The sequence below is a fragment of the Micropterus salmoides genome, unplaced genomic scaffold (assembly GCF_014851395.1).
Source record: "Micropterus salmoides isolate LMB-PRFRI ecotype aquatic unplaced genomic scaffold, ASM1485139v1 Ms_hic_scaffold_7, whole genome shotgun sequence".
Taxonomy (NCBI): Eukaryota; Metazoa; Chordata; class Actinopteri; order Centrarchiformes; family Centrarchidae; genus Micropterus; species Micropterus salmoides.
Window position 1 is genome coordinate 30,625,582 of NW_024044459.1, and position 15,138 is coordinate 30,640,719.

General features: G+C 40.0%; 1 protein-coding gene across 1 annotated transcript; it reads left to right on the top strand.

Annotated features, from left to right (window-relative positions):
* The first annotated feature begins 1,763 nt into the window (after nt 1-1,763).
* tmc1 (transmembrane channel-like 1) lies at nt 1,764-13,317 on the top strand. Its single transcript, XM_038704230.1, has 20 exons — nt 1,764-1,800; nt 4,331-4,354; nt 4,896-5,367; nt 5,488-5,676; nt 5,808-5,898; nt 5,991-6,072; nt 6,277-6,383; nt 6,527-6,625; nt 6,783-6,925; nt 7,006-7,150; nt 7,241-7,435; nt 8,460-8,639; nt 8,734-8,886; nt 10,557-10,685; nt 10,813-10,880; nt 11,047-11,286; nt 11,368-11,493; nt 11,647-11,725; nt 12,273-12,411; nt 12,698-13,317. Exons 1-20 carry the CDS (start codon nt 1,764-1,766, stop codon nt 12,919-12,921), a joined length of 2,922 nt encoding a protein of 973 aa, XP_038560158.1. The 3' UTR covers nt 12,922-13,317.
* Nucleotides 13,318-15,138: the final 1,821 nt, after the last annotated feature.

The window sequence follows — 15,138 nt, forward strand, 5'->3', positions numbered from 1 at the left end:
CTGTGGAAACGTGTATAGGGTTTGGTAGTCTGAATTAATTCGCTGGGTAACCATCTAAGCTGTACTGCAGTGATTTATCTATTTACAGTCAGATGCATCTTGCACTTTGTGGCTTAGATGACCTCCCTCTGCCTCTTTGTTCAGTGATTCCCTCGTAGCTGCATCTAACTTTAGCAAGAGAAAACGGATACCTCTCCTACTCTCTTTGCCCCCATATCACCCACGGGTTCATGAACATGTATACAAACGTACATGTCTGGGTTTTCTCCACACGTGCACGTGCATAGACTCACTGACAGCCGTGCCGAAAACAATAATAAAAATAAAAATAATATTTACCAAGTCAGAAGTAGTATTCCAGTACAGAGCAACACCGCCCTCTACAGTACATTTGCTTAATTATTTTCTCGTGTTTCATGCTTAACGGGATTTTGTTTATAATGAACATTTCCAGATTTTTCATTCTACATTTAACTCTGATGCTTCACATGGTCACATGGTTCCTAACCTTATAATGTAATAGTTTACTTTGTCTGGACCAACTCGTCTTCCCTTAATGGAAGGTGAGTCTCCCTAATATGACACACACACACACACACACACACACACACACACACACACACACACACACACACACACACACACACACACACACACACACACATTGATGGCATCCACAGAAGGCTATATTAGTTTAGAAACCTACAGGCACACAAGACAGAGACAATATCTGTGAACAATTACATATTCTTCACCAGCCAGAATCCAAACCTAACACAGTGTGAAATGTCAGCTTTGGTTTTTATTTTGGTTTTAAGAGAGAAAAACAGTTTTGTAACCAGAAACATCTGCACAGCTCACATATCGGTATATAATTACCATGCTTTGAGAATAAGATCCCTGTTAACAAAATGACTGCTGAGACAACATATTCAAAGCCAATAAGATAAATTAAAACTGTGTTTAAATAAATAGTTGGCCAGGGTACCATTTTAGTTACTTCTTTACCAGTGCTTTACATAGATGAAGCATTTTCATAAATAAGGAGTATGTGTGCCAAGGTTCAGTGTGTAAGAACAGAAGGGAACAAGCTAGAACTAAGTGATTGGTATGTGAATAAACAAAATCAGGAAGCCATCTGTACACTGATAAAACATAAGAGGACATTCAGCTACATGAGGTGGATGCCAATTTTGAGTGTCACTTCTCAGTGAACCCTAACAGCTGAGTCATCTGTTATAATACAGTGAAAACAGTCTCTCAAAGAGCAATGACCATCATCTAGCTGCTCTCAAAACCCTCGAGTTTTTGTCTTTTACAGGATCTTTTAAGTACACACACTCACACTCACACACACACACACGCATAAACATTGGCAAACACACACACACAGCTGCATAAAGGCAGTCATAACTTTTGAATAATTGATAGCTAGTGAAATTGCGTGGCTCTAGGGTTTCCATGCTGTCATTGTCCCTGTTTCGGGTCGATGGGTGGCGAGGAAAAAGTAAACTTCTCATGCGAGTTGCTCATCATGTTCTAGTCCCTCAACACGCACCCCACCCCCCACACACACACGCGCACACACACACACACACACACACACACACACACACACACACACTTCATTCTCCATAGCAGTGTGTGGGCTTCCCTGTAAAGATTCAGAAGGAGCGAGACCACTGAAACCCCGTGTCTTCATTTCCACCTCACACTGGATGCTGGGGCGACTGTTATAGTGGGTACAGGACCATGAGAGGAAGATGCCTCGAGACAGTCTGATCACCTCTGAGAATGACAGTAAGAGTATGACCGTCTTTATATTTTCATGACCAAATTGCTATTCTGGTTTTTCATTTTATGATGCAGGAGTTTTGTTAATAGGGGACACTCATTCTTTGTGCCTGTGGAGACAAAGGCCTGATAGATTTACCTACTCTGTTATCATATACATTTTTAGATTATGTCAAATCTTAATTAAGAGAAAATATTACTGATTATTTAAATAAAGCAAGGCTTTTGGTTCATGTGTTTGTGGTGCCTTCATGATATAGTTCTGCTAACTGATTTGAACTTAATTTTGGACAAAAACATCCATATTCGAGTTTAAAAGAGCATTAAGTTCAGTAATATGAATAGAAAAGACAAGTTAAGACAGTACAGTAGTATTAATAATGAATGTCTGGTCTTAACAATCAATTAAAGGCCACCCATCAACCACCTCAAACATATTTAAGTACCACTTTCTTGCATTCCTCACTCAGCTGCATATTTGGGTGCTGGCCTCTGGCCCTCGGATGTCTCCCCACCCTGTGGGCTTAGCCACCCCGTCTCCCTTCATTAGGCTATTGTTTGTCTCTTTTGTGCCTCTCTGCTGCTCACAGCCGTAATGACCCATGTGCAGGCCACTCCGGTTACACTAAGGACACACATCAAGGGCCGACTACATAATTTTGTATCCTATTTGTCAGTGGTTCTCTTTGTTTTCCTCTTAATGCCCCTTTACTGCAGGACAATAGTGTCAGGTATACAATAAGGCTAAGCTCTACTAGGGATCGGTGTTGTATTGAAGATATAAAAGGGAAAGGACAGGATTTATAAAGCTGAGGTTATCAGAGGGCGAAGGAGTTGGTTATGTCTTAGGGGCTTTACTGTATATACTTGACCTGAAAAAACATGATAAACATGAGATCTCAGGAGAAAAGAACAATAAGTAGGATTTAATACAAGAAAAGAAAAAGTTACACAAATGTTTGATATCATAGTGCCTTTTTAGAAAGACATTTAAATAATGTTGTTCATTCCGCTATAACACTGTAAAAATGCCAATTGATATTCTTTGGCATAAATAATGATTACAAGTTGGTCAGACTTTGAAATATGAAATTTTCAGTATTTAAAGAAAAATCTCCAGAAAACCAAGCCAGTATCTAGCATCAACAAAAGTGTGAGCCCCGATAAAGTGAGAATGTTTTGTTTCTGTTGCACTTTACTCCATGTTCACTCTGAAATCTCATCACCACTTATATTGAATACATTTCATTTACTAGCGACTAGCGACAATAGGAATTACTCCACAAAAACAGAGGAAACATGGGGAGTAATTGAGCAACAAAAGACGAGGGACATGACTCTACAAACTCAAACAACAAACACTGACAACAAACACCCACCACACCCGAATCAATCACACCTTCTAATTTCTGCTTCTGTCAGTCTACACCAAGTTATAATAACTCACATCAGTACCTAGCATAAATATGTTTTAAAAATCTGTTTGTTGACAACGTGCACACAGGTAAACAACGTGATATCATGGGATGGTGTATAAATAGCACACCACTTTTGTTCATACGCCATATGGTGATACCAGGCTGAATTAAAACACCCAGAAGCCCGTGTGAATGATCTGCGACACATAACACTACACATACCGGCCTCCGTCACATAACATTCTTCCCAGGCATCTGTATTGCTCTCTGTCCCTGTTTCTCCCCAGACCTGCCATCCTCAAGCTGTCCACCAGATTCTAATTCCCTTATCAGCCACTCACCATGTATATCAATTCACTTCCCTTCCCTCCCTGTCTACTGGAGGCTTGTATCTGAGTTTGCCAAACTGGTAGCATTCTTCAGGTGGGAATTCCACACTAGGTTCAGTAATATGAGAACGAGAAGACTACGAGAACAGTCAGTGAGCTGGACAGCTGAATCTCTGTGGCGATGGGCAGCTCAGTCTCAGTGGCTAGGACGAGGAGCTGGGGAGGCGTGACAATGGTGGGAGCCACACATCCTACTGGAGGGCTTCCAAGAAGGTGGTTCCAGGGCAGGATCATTACAGTCAGGACAGGCAGGTTGCAGGCTTACGAACCCAAGCCTAATTGATTGGATAAAGGCAGACTGAGGTTGCTAGAAGGCTGGTGGGTAGTAGGCAGGAGGCTAGCAGGCCAGAGTGAAGGCTGGTGGTTAGCATGCTGCAGGTTAGCTGACTGGGAATCAGAGGAGGCTGGAGTGACAGGCTCAGAAAAAAACAAGTAGAGCATTTACTACTATTTCACACGTTCATGTACGGGCTTGCTTAGTTTTTCTTTGTACTGCCTTATCCCTGCAGTAAGTGTCACAGTTTTTGTTAATAAATCTCACAAACTAATCTCTGGCTTGTTGTGTCTGCATCGTGGCCCAAAACCCCTGCTTCCATGAGACAGACATAACAGTAACAATGTAAAGTAAAAAATAAATAATAAAACCTGACACAAGTTAACAGAAGTAAAAGAGTACAAGAGTTTTCTTACCTTGTTAATTTTCATAATGAAATTATCTCTCTCCCACAGTTGAAATTGGACTGGAATTTACAGGTGAGTGGGTTATTAAATGTCATTTCATGAATCACTAAAGGTTCCTATGTTTCTGGCTAGAGAGGAGGAGGAATTTTGACCTCTTAATAGTCTGTAGTATATATTTTCTCATTTCCTCCTGTTCCTGGTGTTGGGATTATGTAGGAGCTGTTTGTTTTTGTTTCTTCACTTCTGTCAGAAGCTCCACTGTGGCGCTAAACTCTGCTGCCACCATTTACCCAACTGGGGTTGCTGCTCCCGAGTACATCTATTGAAGTTCCTCCCCCATTCTCAGTCCTGTAAACTTCCTTTTGTGTCTCTATCATGACCCTGTGTCCCCAGTTATCACAGGATTATCATACCTGTATAGCAGTGATGGAGAAAAGGAGATGGCTTAATTGAGTAGAGAACAATGAAAAACTTCACGATACTGTGAGATAACTGGATGATTATTAGTTTATAGCATCACAGAGAAACAGAGAGTGACAAATAAATAATCTGTGCAGCATCTTAATGCATATTGCATCACTGAACAAACACAGCATCTATGTTTTCACACCAGGGGACGAGGATGATGTTTTCACTGTTCAAGACGAACTTGAGAGAGAAGAACGCAGAAGAAAAAGAAGGGATGGTGACAGGGAAAAGAAAAAGAGGGGAAATGGGAGGAGAAAGGGAGCATCTAGAGCAGGAGAAGGGGAAGATGAATTACAGGCCAGGCCTGAGAAAACAGAGAGGGGTAGGAGAAGGAGAGCAAGGAATGATCAAGAAGCAGAAGGAACAGTGAGGGACGAAGAGGGGCAGGCCAAAATAAAAAGTGGTAAGGTGGCAAAAACGCGGAAGAATATCAGAAATGAAGAAACAAGAAAAATGGAGCAGGAGGAGGGAGAACCTGAAGAAAGAAATGCCAAGGGAAAAAAGAAACACAGAAGTGCCAAAAATGAAGAGAAAGAAGAGGAAGGAGGTAAACGTACAGTAAAGAAGGAAGCACAGAAAGTGAAGAAGAAAAAACACAACAAAGTAGTTGAAACAAGGTAAAGCTTAATCTTAAAAAATATATTAAATTCACTTATCTGCAGTTTCCTGCGGAAGAAACTATTATTATCCTCCCATTCTGAAATGGGCCTTTTTCAACACAGTACTCTATGCCTCAGTTCAGAGCAGGAGACAAGTGAGGAAGATGACAAAGAAGAAGAGGACAATGAGGAGAAAGAGTTGAGGCCAGAGTCTCTGTCACCAGAGGAGCTGGAGAAGCTGAAGGAGGCAGTTGAGGAGAGGAAGAAACTGATCCAAGGACTGAGGGGGAAACCTTGGCCAATGAAAAAGAAACTTGTAACTTTACGGTAAATTTACTCACTGTACTATTGAAGATCACTTTGAATTAGGATCCTGAAACAACAAGTTCTCCGGATCAGCTATAATACAACTCATGAGCTGCAATTTATTCTGAATCAAATCATCTTCTTCCTTGTAGAGAGTCTCAGGAGTTTGTGGAGAAGTATGAGGGAGCTTTGGGGAAAGGGAAAGGTAGGAAGCTCTATGCATACAAGGTCATGATGACCAAGGTAAGGAATCACAGACTGATTTGATATCAGTATTTATTTATATAATTAATAATTATATTAAATACAAGATGCATTTCTTTTTTTTTTTTAAGAAATGGATGAAGTTTCAACGGGACTTTGAAAACTTTAAAACTGCCTGCATTCCATGGGAAATGAAAATCAAGGACATTGAAAGTAAGTTTGGTTTAAATAGTTTTTCCTCATAGTGTCAAACTTCATATATACTGTTGTATTCTTATTACTGTATATCAATGCAAGATTAATCATATAGCTCATACTGTATGTCTTGCAGGCTTCAACAGTTCCCCAGCTTCCCTGCTTCTGGATCAAATCATAACTGATGTACTGTTGCTCATATTTATTCCCTCTGCCTCTCAGGTCATTTTGGCTCCTCAGTTGCCTCTTACTTTATCTTCCTGAGGTGGATGTATGGAATCAACATGATCTTGTTTGGTCTGACCTTTGGCTTGGTTATGGTGCCAGAGGTACTGTCCATAGCTTTTTTCATGACAAACAAGTAATCATTTTCTTGTATTCTATCTGTAGATTTGCTCTCATGTATATTTCTTTGTTCATTCTGTTTGTTTGCATGCCTTGAGGTTTTTCTAATGAACCTCCTTGCTAACAGGCATTAATGGGGCGGCCCTATGGCAGCATCCCAAGAAAGACTGTCCCCAGGGCTGAGGAGGCCAGTGCCATGGACTTTGCTGTCCTTTGGGACTTTGGAGTCAGTTAATTACACGCGTGCAACATCACACTCACTTGAAGCACTTGAAATAGCATGTTGTTGTTTTGTTACATAATGCATGTGAGTCAGTTCACATTTGAAATATAATGATGCATTCTTTATTGCAGATCACCTCAACCTCAATTTCTATCCACAGGGTTACGCTCAGTATTCAGTCCTCTTCTACGGGTACTACAACAGCCAGCGTGCCATTGGCTGGCTCAAGTTTCGTATGCCTCTGTCATACTTCCTGGTTGGTGTGGGAACAGTGGCCTATAGCTATATGGTGGTCATAAGAACGTAAGTTTATTATGACTACATATAATTCATTAATTTCCTCTATGCACAATGTTATACTGAATCTGTATTTCTGATTAAAGGATGGCCCGTAATGCAAATGAGTCGGGAGTTGGAGATGATAACAGCTTTAATTTCAGTTGGAAAATGTTCACGAGCTGGGACTACCTGATAGGAAACACTGAAACAGCAGACAATAAGTTTGCCTCCATAACCACCAGTTTCAAGGTCAGTGCAGCTGCTGTTCAAGTATAGTGATTGATGACATTTATCTTACATGCATCTATATCCTGTATATCCCTCCTTCTACCTCTCCAGGAGGCAATCTTGGAGGAGCAAGAGAGCCACAAGGATGACAACATCCATCTGACTCGTTTTCTCCGTGTGCTGGCCAACTTCCTGGTCTTATGCTGCTTAGCAGGAAGTGGATACCTCATCTACTTTGTAGTGCGTCGCTCTCAGAAGTTTGCCCTTGATGGACTGGATAGTCACAGCTGGTGGGAAAGGAATGAGGTAGCAATGAGGAATGAGAGCGAACATAGAGGAAGAAATGTATCAGTTATTTTCGTAGCAGGCAAGACTTGCTGAGCGAGTTTATTACGCAGAGTGGTGTGATACATGGTTTTAAAGCATGAGCATGACACTTTTATTTAAGGATTTGCCCTGTTAAAGTTATAGTCATAGTCATTGCAGGAAAAGCACACTTGTAACTCATAACATTAATTACAGCTGTGTATTGTATGCTCAATCACTGGTTTGGCTTATTGGGATAACTAATTGGAATATAGTTAATGTTATTAGTTACAACATGGCTTTTCCTGCTATAACAAGCCAAAACATCTGTTGTGAAAAAGGATTACTGATCAACTTAGTAGGAAGCTTACTAGTTATAATTGTGGCTCTGTCGAGTGTGCATACTAAAACTTTAGCAGTTAGTAGCTGTGCCCCTATCATGTATTAAATATGAATCTTATGTAGTATACTATGGTGGAAGTTACTGTACAAGAAACCAACATACTTGACTTTATACAAACAAGAAATGATATACACTGGACATCAGTTAAACTGTGACTTTAGAATGCCACTGCCAATTTAAACTTAACAAACACACAACAAAATGTAATAGTGTTTTTGTTTCCGGAGGTCTTTCGGAAGTTTCATCACCATCCACAATTAGGTTTAATTGTCACTTTTTAGTATTAATACACTACATACCTAAAAATGGGCGTATAATTAGAATTTAGTGTGGATTTGTTAAACAGGTAGTGTTAAATTCTCTCTCTGCTCAAAAATATGTTTTGCTTACTGTTACTTTCCTTTGTTTGACCTTCACTGTGCAATATAATGCTTGTCACCTTGGGGTTACTGTTTGCTAAAGTGTTGGTATGGAGACTAAACAGGACTGTCCAGAGAGGCAGAGAAAAGTTTACTGCCAGTCCTGTCATAACATACTGGGTATGTGTAAGTGACAAAAAGGCTACATTCCATCTTGTATGTCATATGAGCTTTCATTAGTGTAGGCTGTTGTGTTTCTCAGGTGAACATGGTCATGTCATTGCTGGGGATGTTCTGCCCCATGTTGTTTGACGTCATCAGCACCCTGGAGAACTACCACCCTCGTGTTGCCCTGCAGTGGCAGCTGGGTCGCATCTTTGCCCTCTTCCTTGGAAATCTCTACACCTTCATCATTGCACTCATGGATGAGATCAACCTCAAAGTGAGAACAAGATCATGTAGATGTGTGAGGTGCTTTATTTTTTTTTTTACAAAATTCACACGAAATTAACCTGAGGTGTGTATATGTGCCGCAGAGGGAAGAGGAAAAGATAGTAAAGTTTAATATAACCACGTGGGAAGCCAGTCTTTACAATGGTACAATATCCGAAAACAGCACTGCTCCACCCAACACTATCCACCCTGCTGATATGCCCAGAGGGCCCTGCTGGGAGACCATGGTGGGGCAGGTTAGTGTGCATGTGTGTGTGGTTGTGTGTAAACTATAAATATATTATATGATGATTGTTTTTACAACATAAAGTTATGGGTACTCAAAATGACCAATATTAAAAACAAATTTTTATTTTTATTAAGGTTCAAGGTTCCATACTAGGTCCCCTTTATTTCTTATATACATCAATTTGAAATTAAAAGTGCTTCCAACAATACTATTATATATAATATATAATTCTTTGTGGCATACTTTCAACAACGTGTTGGAAGCATTCCTCAGAGACTTTGGTCCATATTGACATGATAGCATCACGCAGTTTCTGCAGATTTGTCAGCTGTACATCCATTATGTGAATCTCCCGTTCCACCACATCCCAAAGGTGCTCTTTTGGATTGAGATCTGGTGACTGTGGAGGTCAATGGAGTATAGTGAAATCATTGTCATGTTCAAGAAACCAGTTTGAGATGTTTTGAGCTTTGTGGTGCATTATCCTGCTGGAAGTAGCCATCAGAAGATGGGTACACTGTGGTCATAAAGGGATGGACATGGTCAGCAACAATACTCAGGTAGGTCGCATTTAAATGATGCTCAATTGGTACTAAGGGGCCAAGAAGAATATTCCTAACATCATTACACCACCACCACCAGCCTGAACTGTGATACAAGGCAGGATGGATCCATGCTTTCATGTTGTTTACACCAAATTCAGACCCTACTGTCTGAATGTCACGACTCATCACACCAGGCAACGTTTTTCCAATCTTCTATTGTCCAGTTTTGGTGAACCTGTGAAAACTGTAGCCTCAGTTTCCTGTTCTTTGCTGAGAGTGGCACCCGGTGTTGTCTTCTGCTGCTGTAGCCCATCTGCTTCAAAGTTTGACATGTTACGTGTTCAGAGTTGGTATTCTGCATACCTTGGTTGTAACGAGTGTTTATTTGAGTTACTGCTGTCTTTCAGTCATCACGAACCAGTCGGCCCATTCTTCAGGGCAACTCGAGAGCAGAAGTCTTGAGACATCTTCCTCAGTAAGAGGGAGAAATGCATTAAGTCTAGCCAGTCAGTGGCAAAAACAAGCACTTTAGTAGATGTCCTTTGATGGGGAGCAATTGCCTGCAATGATAACATTGCAGCCCTGTTTTGCTGCTGGCGAATGCAGCACGCTCGATTAATACTGGACCAATTTCAAAAAATGTGGTTCCAATTAGTCACATAAACACAAAAACATGGGAAAATGTGTTGAAAAATACCGAAGTTACCCTACAATGTGCATTAATTGTCACTTTTCATTTTTTTTACTCTACATCTGTCGAATTCGTATTCCAACAAAAACACAGCAGGTTCAGGCGGGGACAAGAGAGGCATCAAGTGGATGTTTTGGATTATGTCACAATTTATTTTGTTTAATATTGACAACTTTAGGTCACCATATGTTGATTACATTTGCTTGACACACAATTGTCATTGTATTCAGCAATGATTGATTTCTAATGGAAATAGAAATGTGTTCAGATCAGGTAATTTAAGGTCTTCATTAAAAATGAAATAACGTGTATTTTATGTTGGGTAGGACATGTAGTTATATTTTGTACTTTTAATAAACTACACATGCATGTTTTTGACACATACAGTGTTAAATAAAAAAAATATAACCTCTCTAAAGTGATCCTGATGATTCTTTGCAGGAGTTTGTCCGGCTGATCATATCTGATACTATGACAACCTACATCACACTGCTAATTGGTGATTTCCTGAGAGCTGTGCTTGTTCGCTTTCTCAACTACTGCTGGTGTTGGGACCTTGAGGCCGGATTTGTGAGTCACAATGACTGTGCCGCTGGTCAAAATGTGCACCTTTTTCTAGAGGTGGATTTAAATGTTGGCTATAAAAATATGAATCACAGCAGAATTAATTTTGTCTATTTTGTGTCACATGTTAAAGCCGTCCTACTCTGAATTTGATGTCAGTGGCAACGTCCTGGGTCTGATTTTCAATCAAGGAATGATATGGTCAGAAAAGACATTGCTTTTATTTAAACATATTAACATATTAAGCACGCTGTCACTTTTCATTGTTCATTTTGTTTATAACCAGCAGCAATGGTATTATGGAGATGATGAATAGCATTGTTCAGTCTGTTCTCCACTCAGTGTTTTGCATAACCTTTTCCTCCAGGATGGGTGCTTTCTATGCTCCCTGCCTGCCTGCCTTGAACGTCCTCCGGCTCCATGTGTCCATGTACCTGCAGTGCTGGGCTGTGATGTGCTGTAATGTGCCTCAGGAAAGAGTCTTCAAGGCCTCTGGCTCCAATAACTTCTACATGGCCATGCTGCTGGTCATCCTTTTCCTTTCCACTCTTCCTGCCATCTACACTATCGTCACTATCCCCCCTTCCTTTGACTGCGGACCCTTCAGGTAATGTCACTTGTTCAAGAGATCTGGCATTTACAATTTGATAAACTTTATTTTCTGTCACAACCATTCTCTTCTCCTTAGTGGGAAAAAACGTATGTTTGATGTGATCCAAGAGACTCTTGAGTCGGACTTCCCTGCCTGGTTTGGTAAAGTGTTCAGCTATGCCTCTAACCCTGGACTGGTGCTACCCTTCATATTGCTTATGGTGTGAGTCAGCAAACACTCAGCAGCAGCCTGCATGAATAGAGATGTTTTGTACAGCTTCAGATAATTTACATGACTATATCGTCATCATTTCTATTCAGTTATAAAGTGTAAGGTTATTTGTTACTTTGAATAATCCGTTGTTTTATCTTACAGACTGGCCATTTATTACTTGCAATCCACATCCAAAAGCTACAAAGAAGCCAATGTGGATCTTAAGAAAAAACTACAAACGGTAACCCAAAATTAGATTTTCTCATCTAGCACTTGTACTCCAGCTTGTATCTGCTTTTGAACACAAGCAAATAAAGTTTGCACTTTGAATTTGAAATTTTATGACACTCATAGTCAAGTGATGAGGGTGCAGGAAATGTTGTTCAAGCATGGTGTGACAAACAGTATGTCACAATGTTAATCTCTAACATTGTAAATATAGAGAAAAAATTTAATTTTGATTTCAGATTTGCTTTTCCAATTATTGTTAGAAGCTTTGAAACTTCCCCACAGTGTGTGACAGCTTGAGGCCACTGTGGTGTGTATTGGTATCATCAATCCAGCAGAGAGCAGCAGATTAACAGCTCACAACTGTCCAAAAAACAGTGGCTTGGGCAGCAAAGGCTCATCACTATAATATAACAATTGATGTGCATTTCTGTAAGCGTTATTGTATGTTTCTAAACTTTAAAATGTTCTGTAGGTGTGCATTGTTCTCCGAATGGAATGAATTAATTTTTCTGCAGTCAGTCTTGTCTTGTTCTAATTTCTTGTCTGTCCCTTTCAAGCAAAATGAGGAGAACAAGAAGAAGAACAAACAAGCAGCACTGAAGGCACAAATGGATCTAGAGGAGGCCAGACAAGCTACATCATCACAGGCTGAACAGCAACAAAAGAACAACAACGCTTCACGACAAGACCAAGAGGGTGAGACTTTTGAATTTTAAATAAAAATAAAACAGATCCACTGTAAACAAAAACAATCAAACAAAAAAGAAAATCAGTTACTTCTACTACTATGGAGCCCTGAAACTAATAAAATGTAATAAAAGGCAAGTCAAAAATATAAAGTTAAATACTTAAAATGCAGGGTAAAAAGAATTATAAAGCTTTATTAAAATGCTTTAGCTACTGTTACAAGAGTTGATACAGTAATGCAACAGTCTTGCCCATCCACATTTGACAATATATTTCTCTTATCCTTCTTTCACAGATGAGGAAAAAAACCAGGGCAGTAGTCAGCGGGTGTATTATGGTAAGAATGGACGCAACCCTGCTACTCAGCTTAGAGACCAAGAGCGCCGTCTTCCAGCCACCAGAGTCCCTGTCCCCAGGACTTATCACCATGGAGACCACGGAGCTCCTGGGTACCTGCCCGGTTTCCCTCGGCAAAGTGAACTTAGGATGCACAGGGTGCCAAGCCTGCAGAGACACTGAGGGAGTGAGAAACAACATGTTTGCAAATGTCACCTATAACCCAGCACTTCATTGAGAAATTCATGCTCAGATGTACACTGTCCTAAAATCAACATACTGACATTAATGCTTACTTGATGGCAGTTAGTGCAAATTTTCATCTTAATCAAACGGCTTTGTGATAAAAAGAAGTTGTAAGCATCTCAAATTAGTAGTTTTTTTTTTTTTTACTAAATACATAACAAGAGCACAATATAATTTTATTTAAATGTTGCATTACAGTATGCTAAATCTGCAGTAAATTGATTTAAATAAAGCTGACAATTCTCCTTCTGTACAAAACAGGGAAACATTAGTGTATCTGTATATTACATTGTTTGTAGACAGATGTGCAGCTTGCTTTCCATCTTTACATTATATACAGAGGTCTCCTTATTAGCTCTGCCTGGCCTGATCTTTCATATCACAGCAACTCATCAGTCCAAACAAATTATTTGTATTATTATTATTATTATTTGTACATATGTTTTTGAAATAGGTGAAGTAAACATGGAGGTGTTGTTTAAAAAAAATTGCATTCATATATTTGTGATTAATTCTATACATATGTTGTTTACATCACATGCAATAACCATGCTTTAACTTTGGTTGTCAACCTCAGTTGATCTTTCAGTTTCCTGACAAATTAAGCACACTGATATATATATATATATATATTTCTCTTGTTCTCTCAGACACTGAGCACAGCAGCCCCTGGACTTGTGACAGGGCCAAAGTATTAAACAATTCATTAGACACGGAGGCCATTTAACCTAGCTAGGTAGGCTTAAATTATTCTCTGGCTGGACTTAAATACTTAAATTTAATCCGTTTTTCACCTGCAACATCAAAATGATAAACTGAGAGAGATCTGAACTTGGAAAACACACATAAAGAGTGTCAGTGAATGAAAAAATCTAATCTGTGCCAAACATTTTTGTCTCCCAACCTTTATCACTTAGCATGGATGTCTGACTTCTGATCATCTGATACCTGCATGGCCATATCCAGTGTCCCAGTAGCTGAATCTGCTCTGCACTGGACACTGAGTGGTCCTGTCATCATTAACCTGCCATTTAGTTGACCTGTCAGTCAAATGTAAAAGTAATGCTGTTGTCTCATTAGTTAAACTTGATTGTGATTCAAAATCTTGTTTAACTGAAATTTAAGATGTGTGCAATGTAAGGGTTGTCACTGAGAAATAAAAATTTGTGTCTAAACCATTTAAGACAACAAGTCAACAAGCTCATATTGTTAAGGTTTGAGATCCTAGAGACCACAGACAAGAGATATGGAAAAGTTTCAACAGTCAGGTTTATTCTCAACTTGAATGAGGAATATTGTTCAGAGTTTCATGGTGAGCAAGGTGAGGTGAGAGCAGATAGTTTGTCTGCTCTCACCTCACCTTCCCGGGAGGAAATGAATTGGAAGCTTGGGCAAAAAAAACAAAACAACCCCCCCCCGCACAAGACCAGAACTAGAGATTGGCCTAATCTAGAGGCAGTAAGGACCACATTGGTGAACTGAATGATCCGGACAAAGACTACCGTGGAGAGCTGAGGTAGATACACTGCAAGGTTGAGGTAGATACACTGCAAGGTTGATTGATTAATGGATGTGACGCACATGTGCATGTGATTAGCTGGAGGAGAGAGACTGGAACGTCGTGCCCAGACAAGCGCGCGCGCACACACACACACACACACACACACACACACACACACACACACACAGGCAAAGAAGATAGGCTGACGACAAAAAAACATGTGGGAGGGGAAAGCAGCTGAAAACACAAGGAATGAGGAGGTAGCACAGCCAGACCATGACATATAATGCTTCTGACGTTAAATTACAGTGCCAATCAAATCCACTTCCATTGATGCTCATGATCAATTCATGGCAAGTAAGCATTAAGTATTAATTCTGTAGTTATTTGAGAACTAGACAATGAAGTATGTCCCTATGCTTTATATTGTTGGCCAAGAATTGTCAATCACATGATTTAATGAAGACTGAGGAGATTGTAGAGGAGACAAGTAAAGCCTCTGTCATCTCTGTATACAGGAGACTGACATAATCTGACTCACTATTATTTAGCCAGGTAACACCAACCCCCCGATGCCCGCTGTTTCACCCTCCTACTGGGGTTGCGTTTGGCTCCGTCCCAGTCTCTCTCCATGGTGGTACAATGTGGCAGAA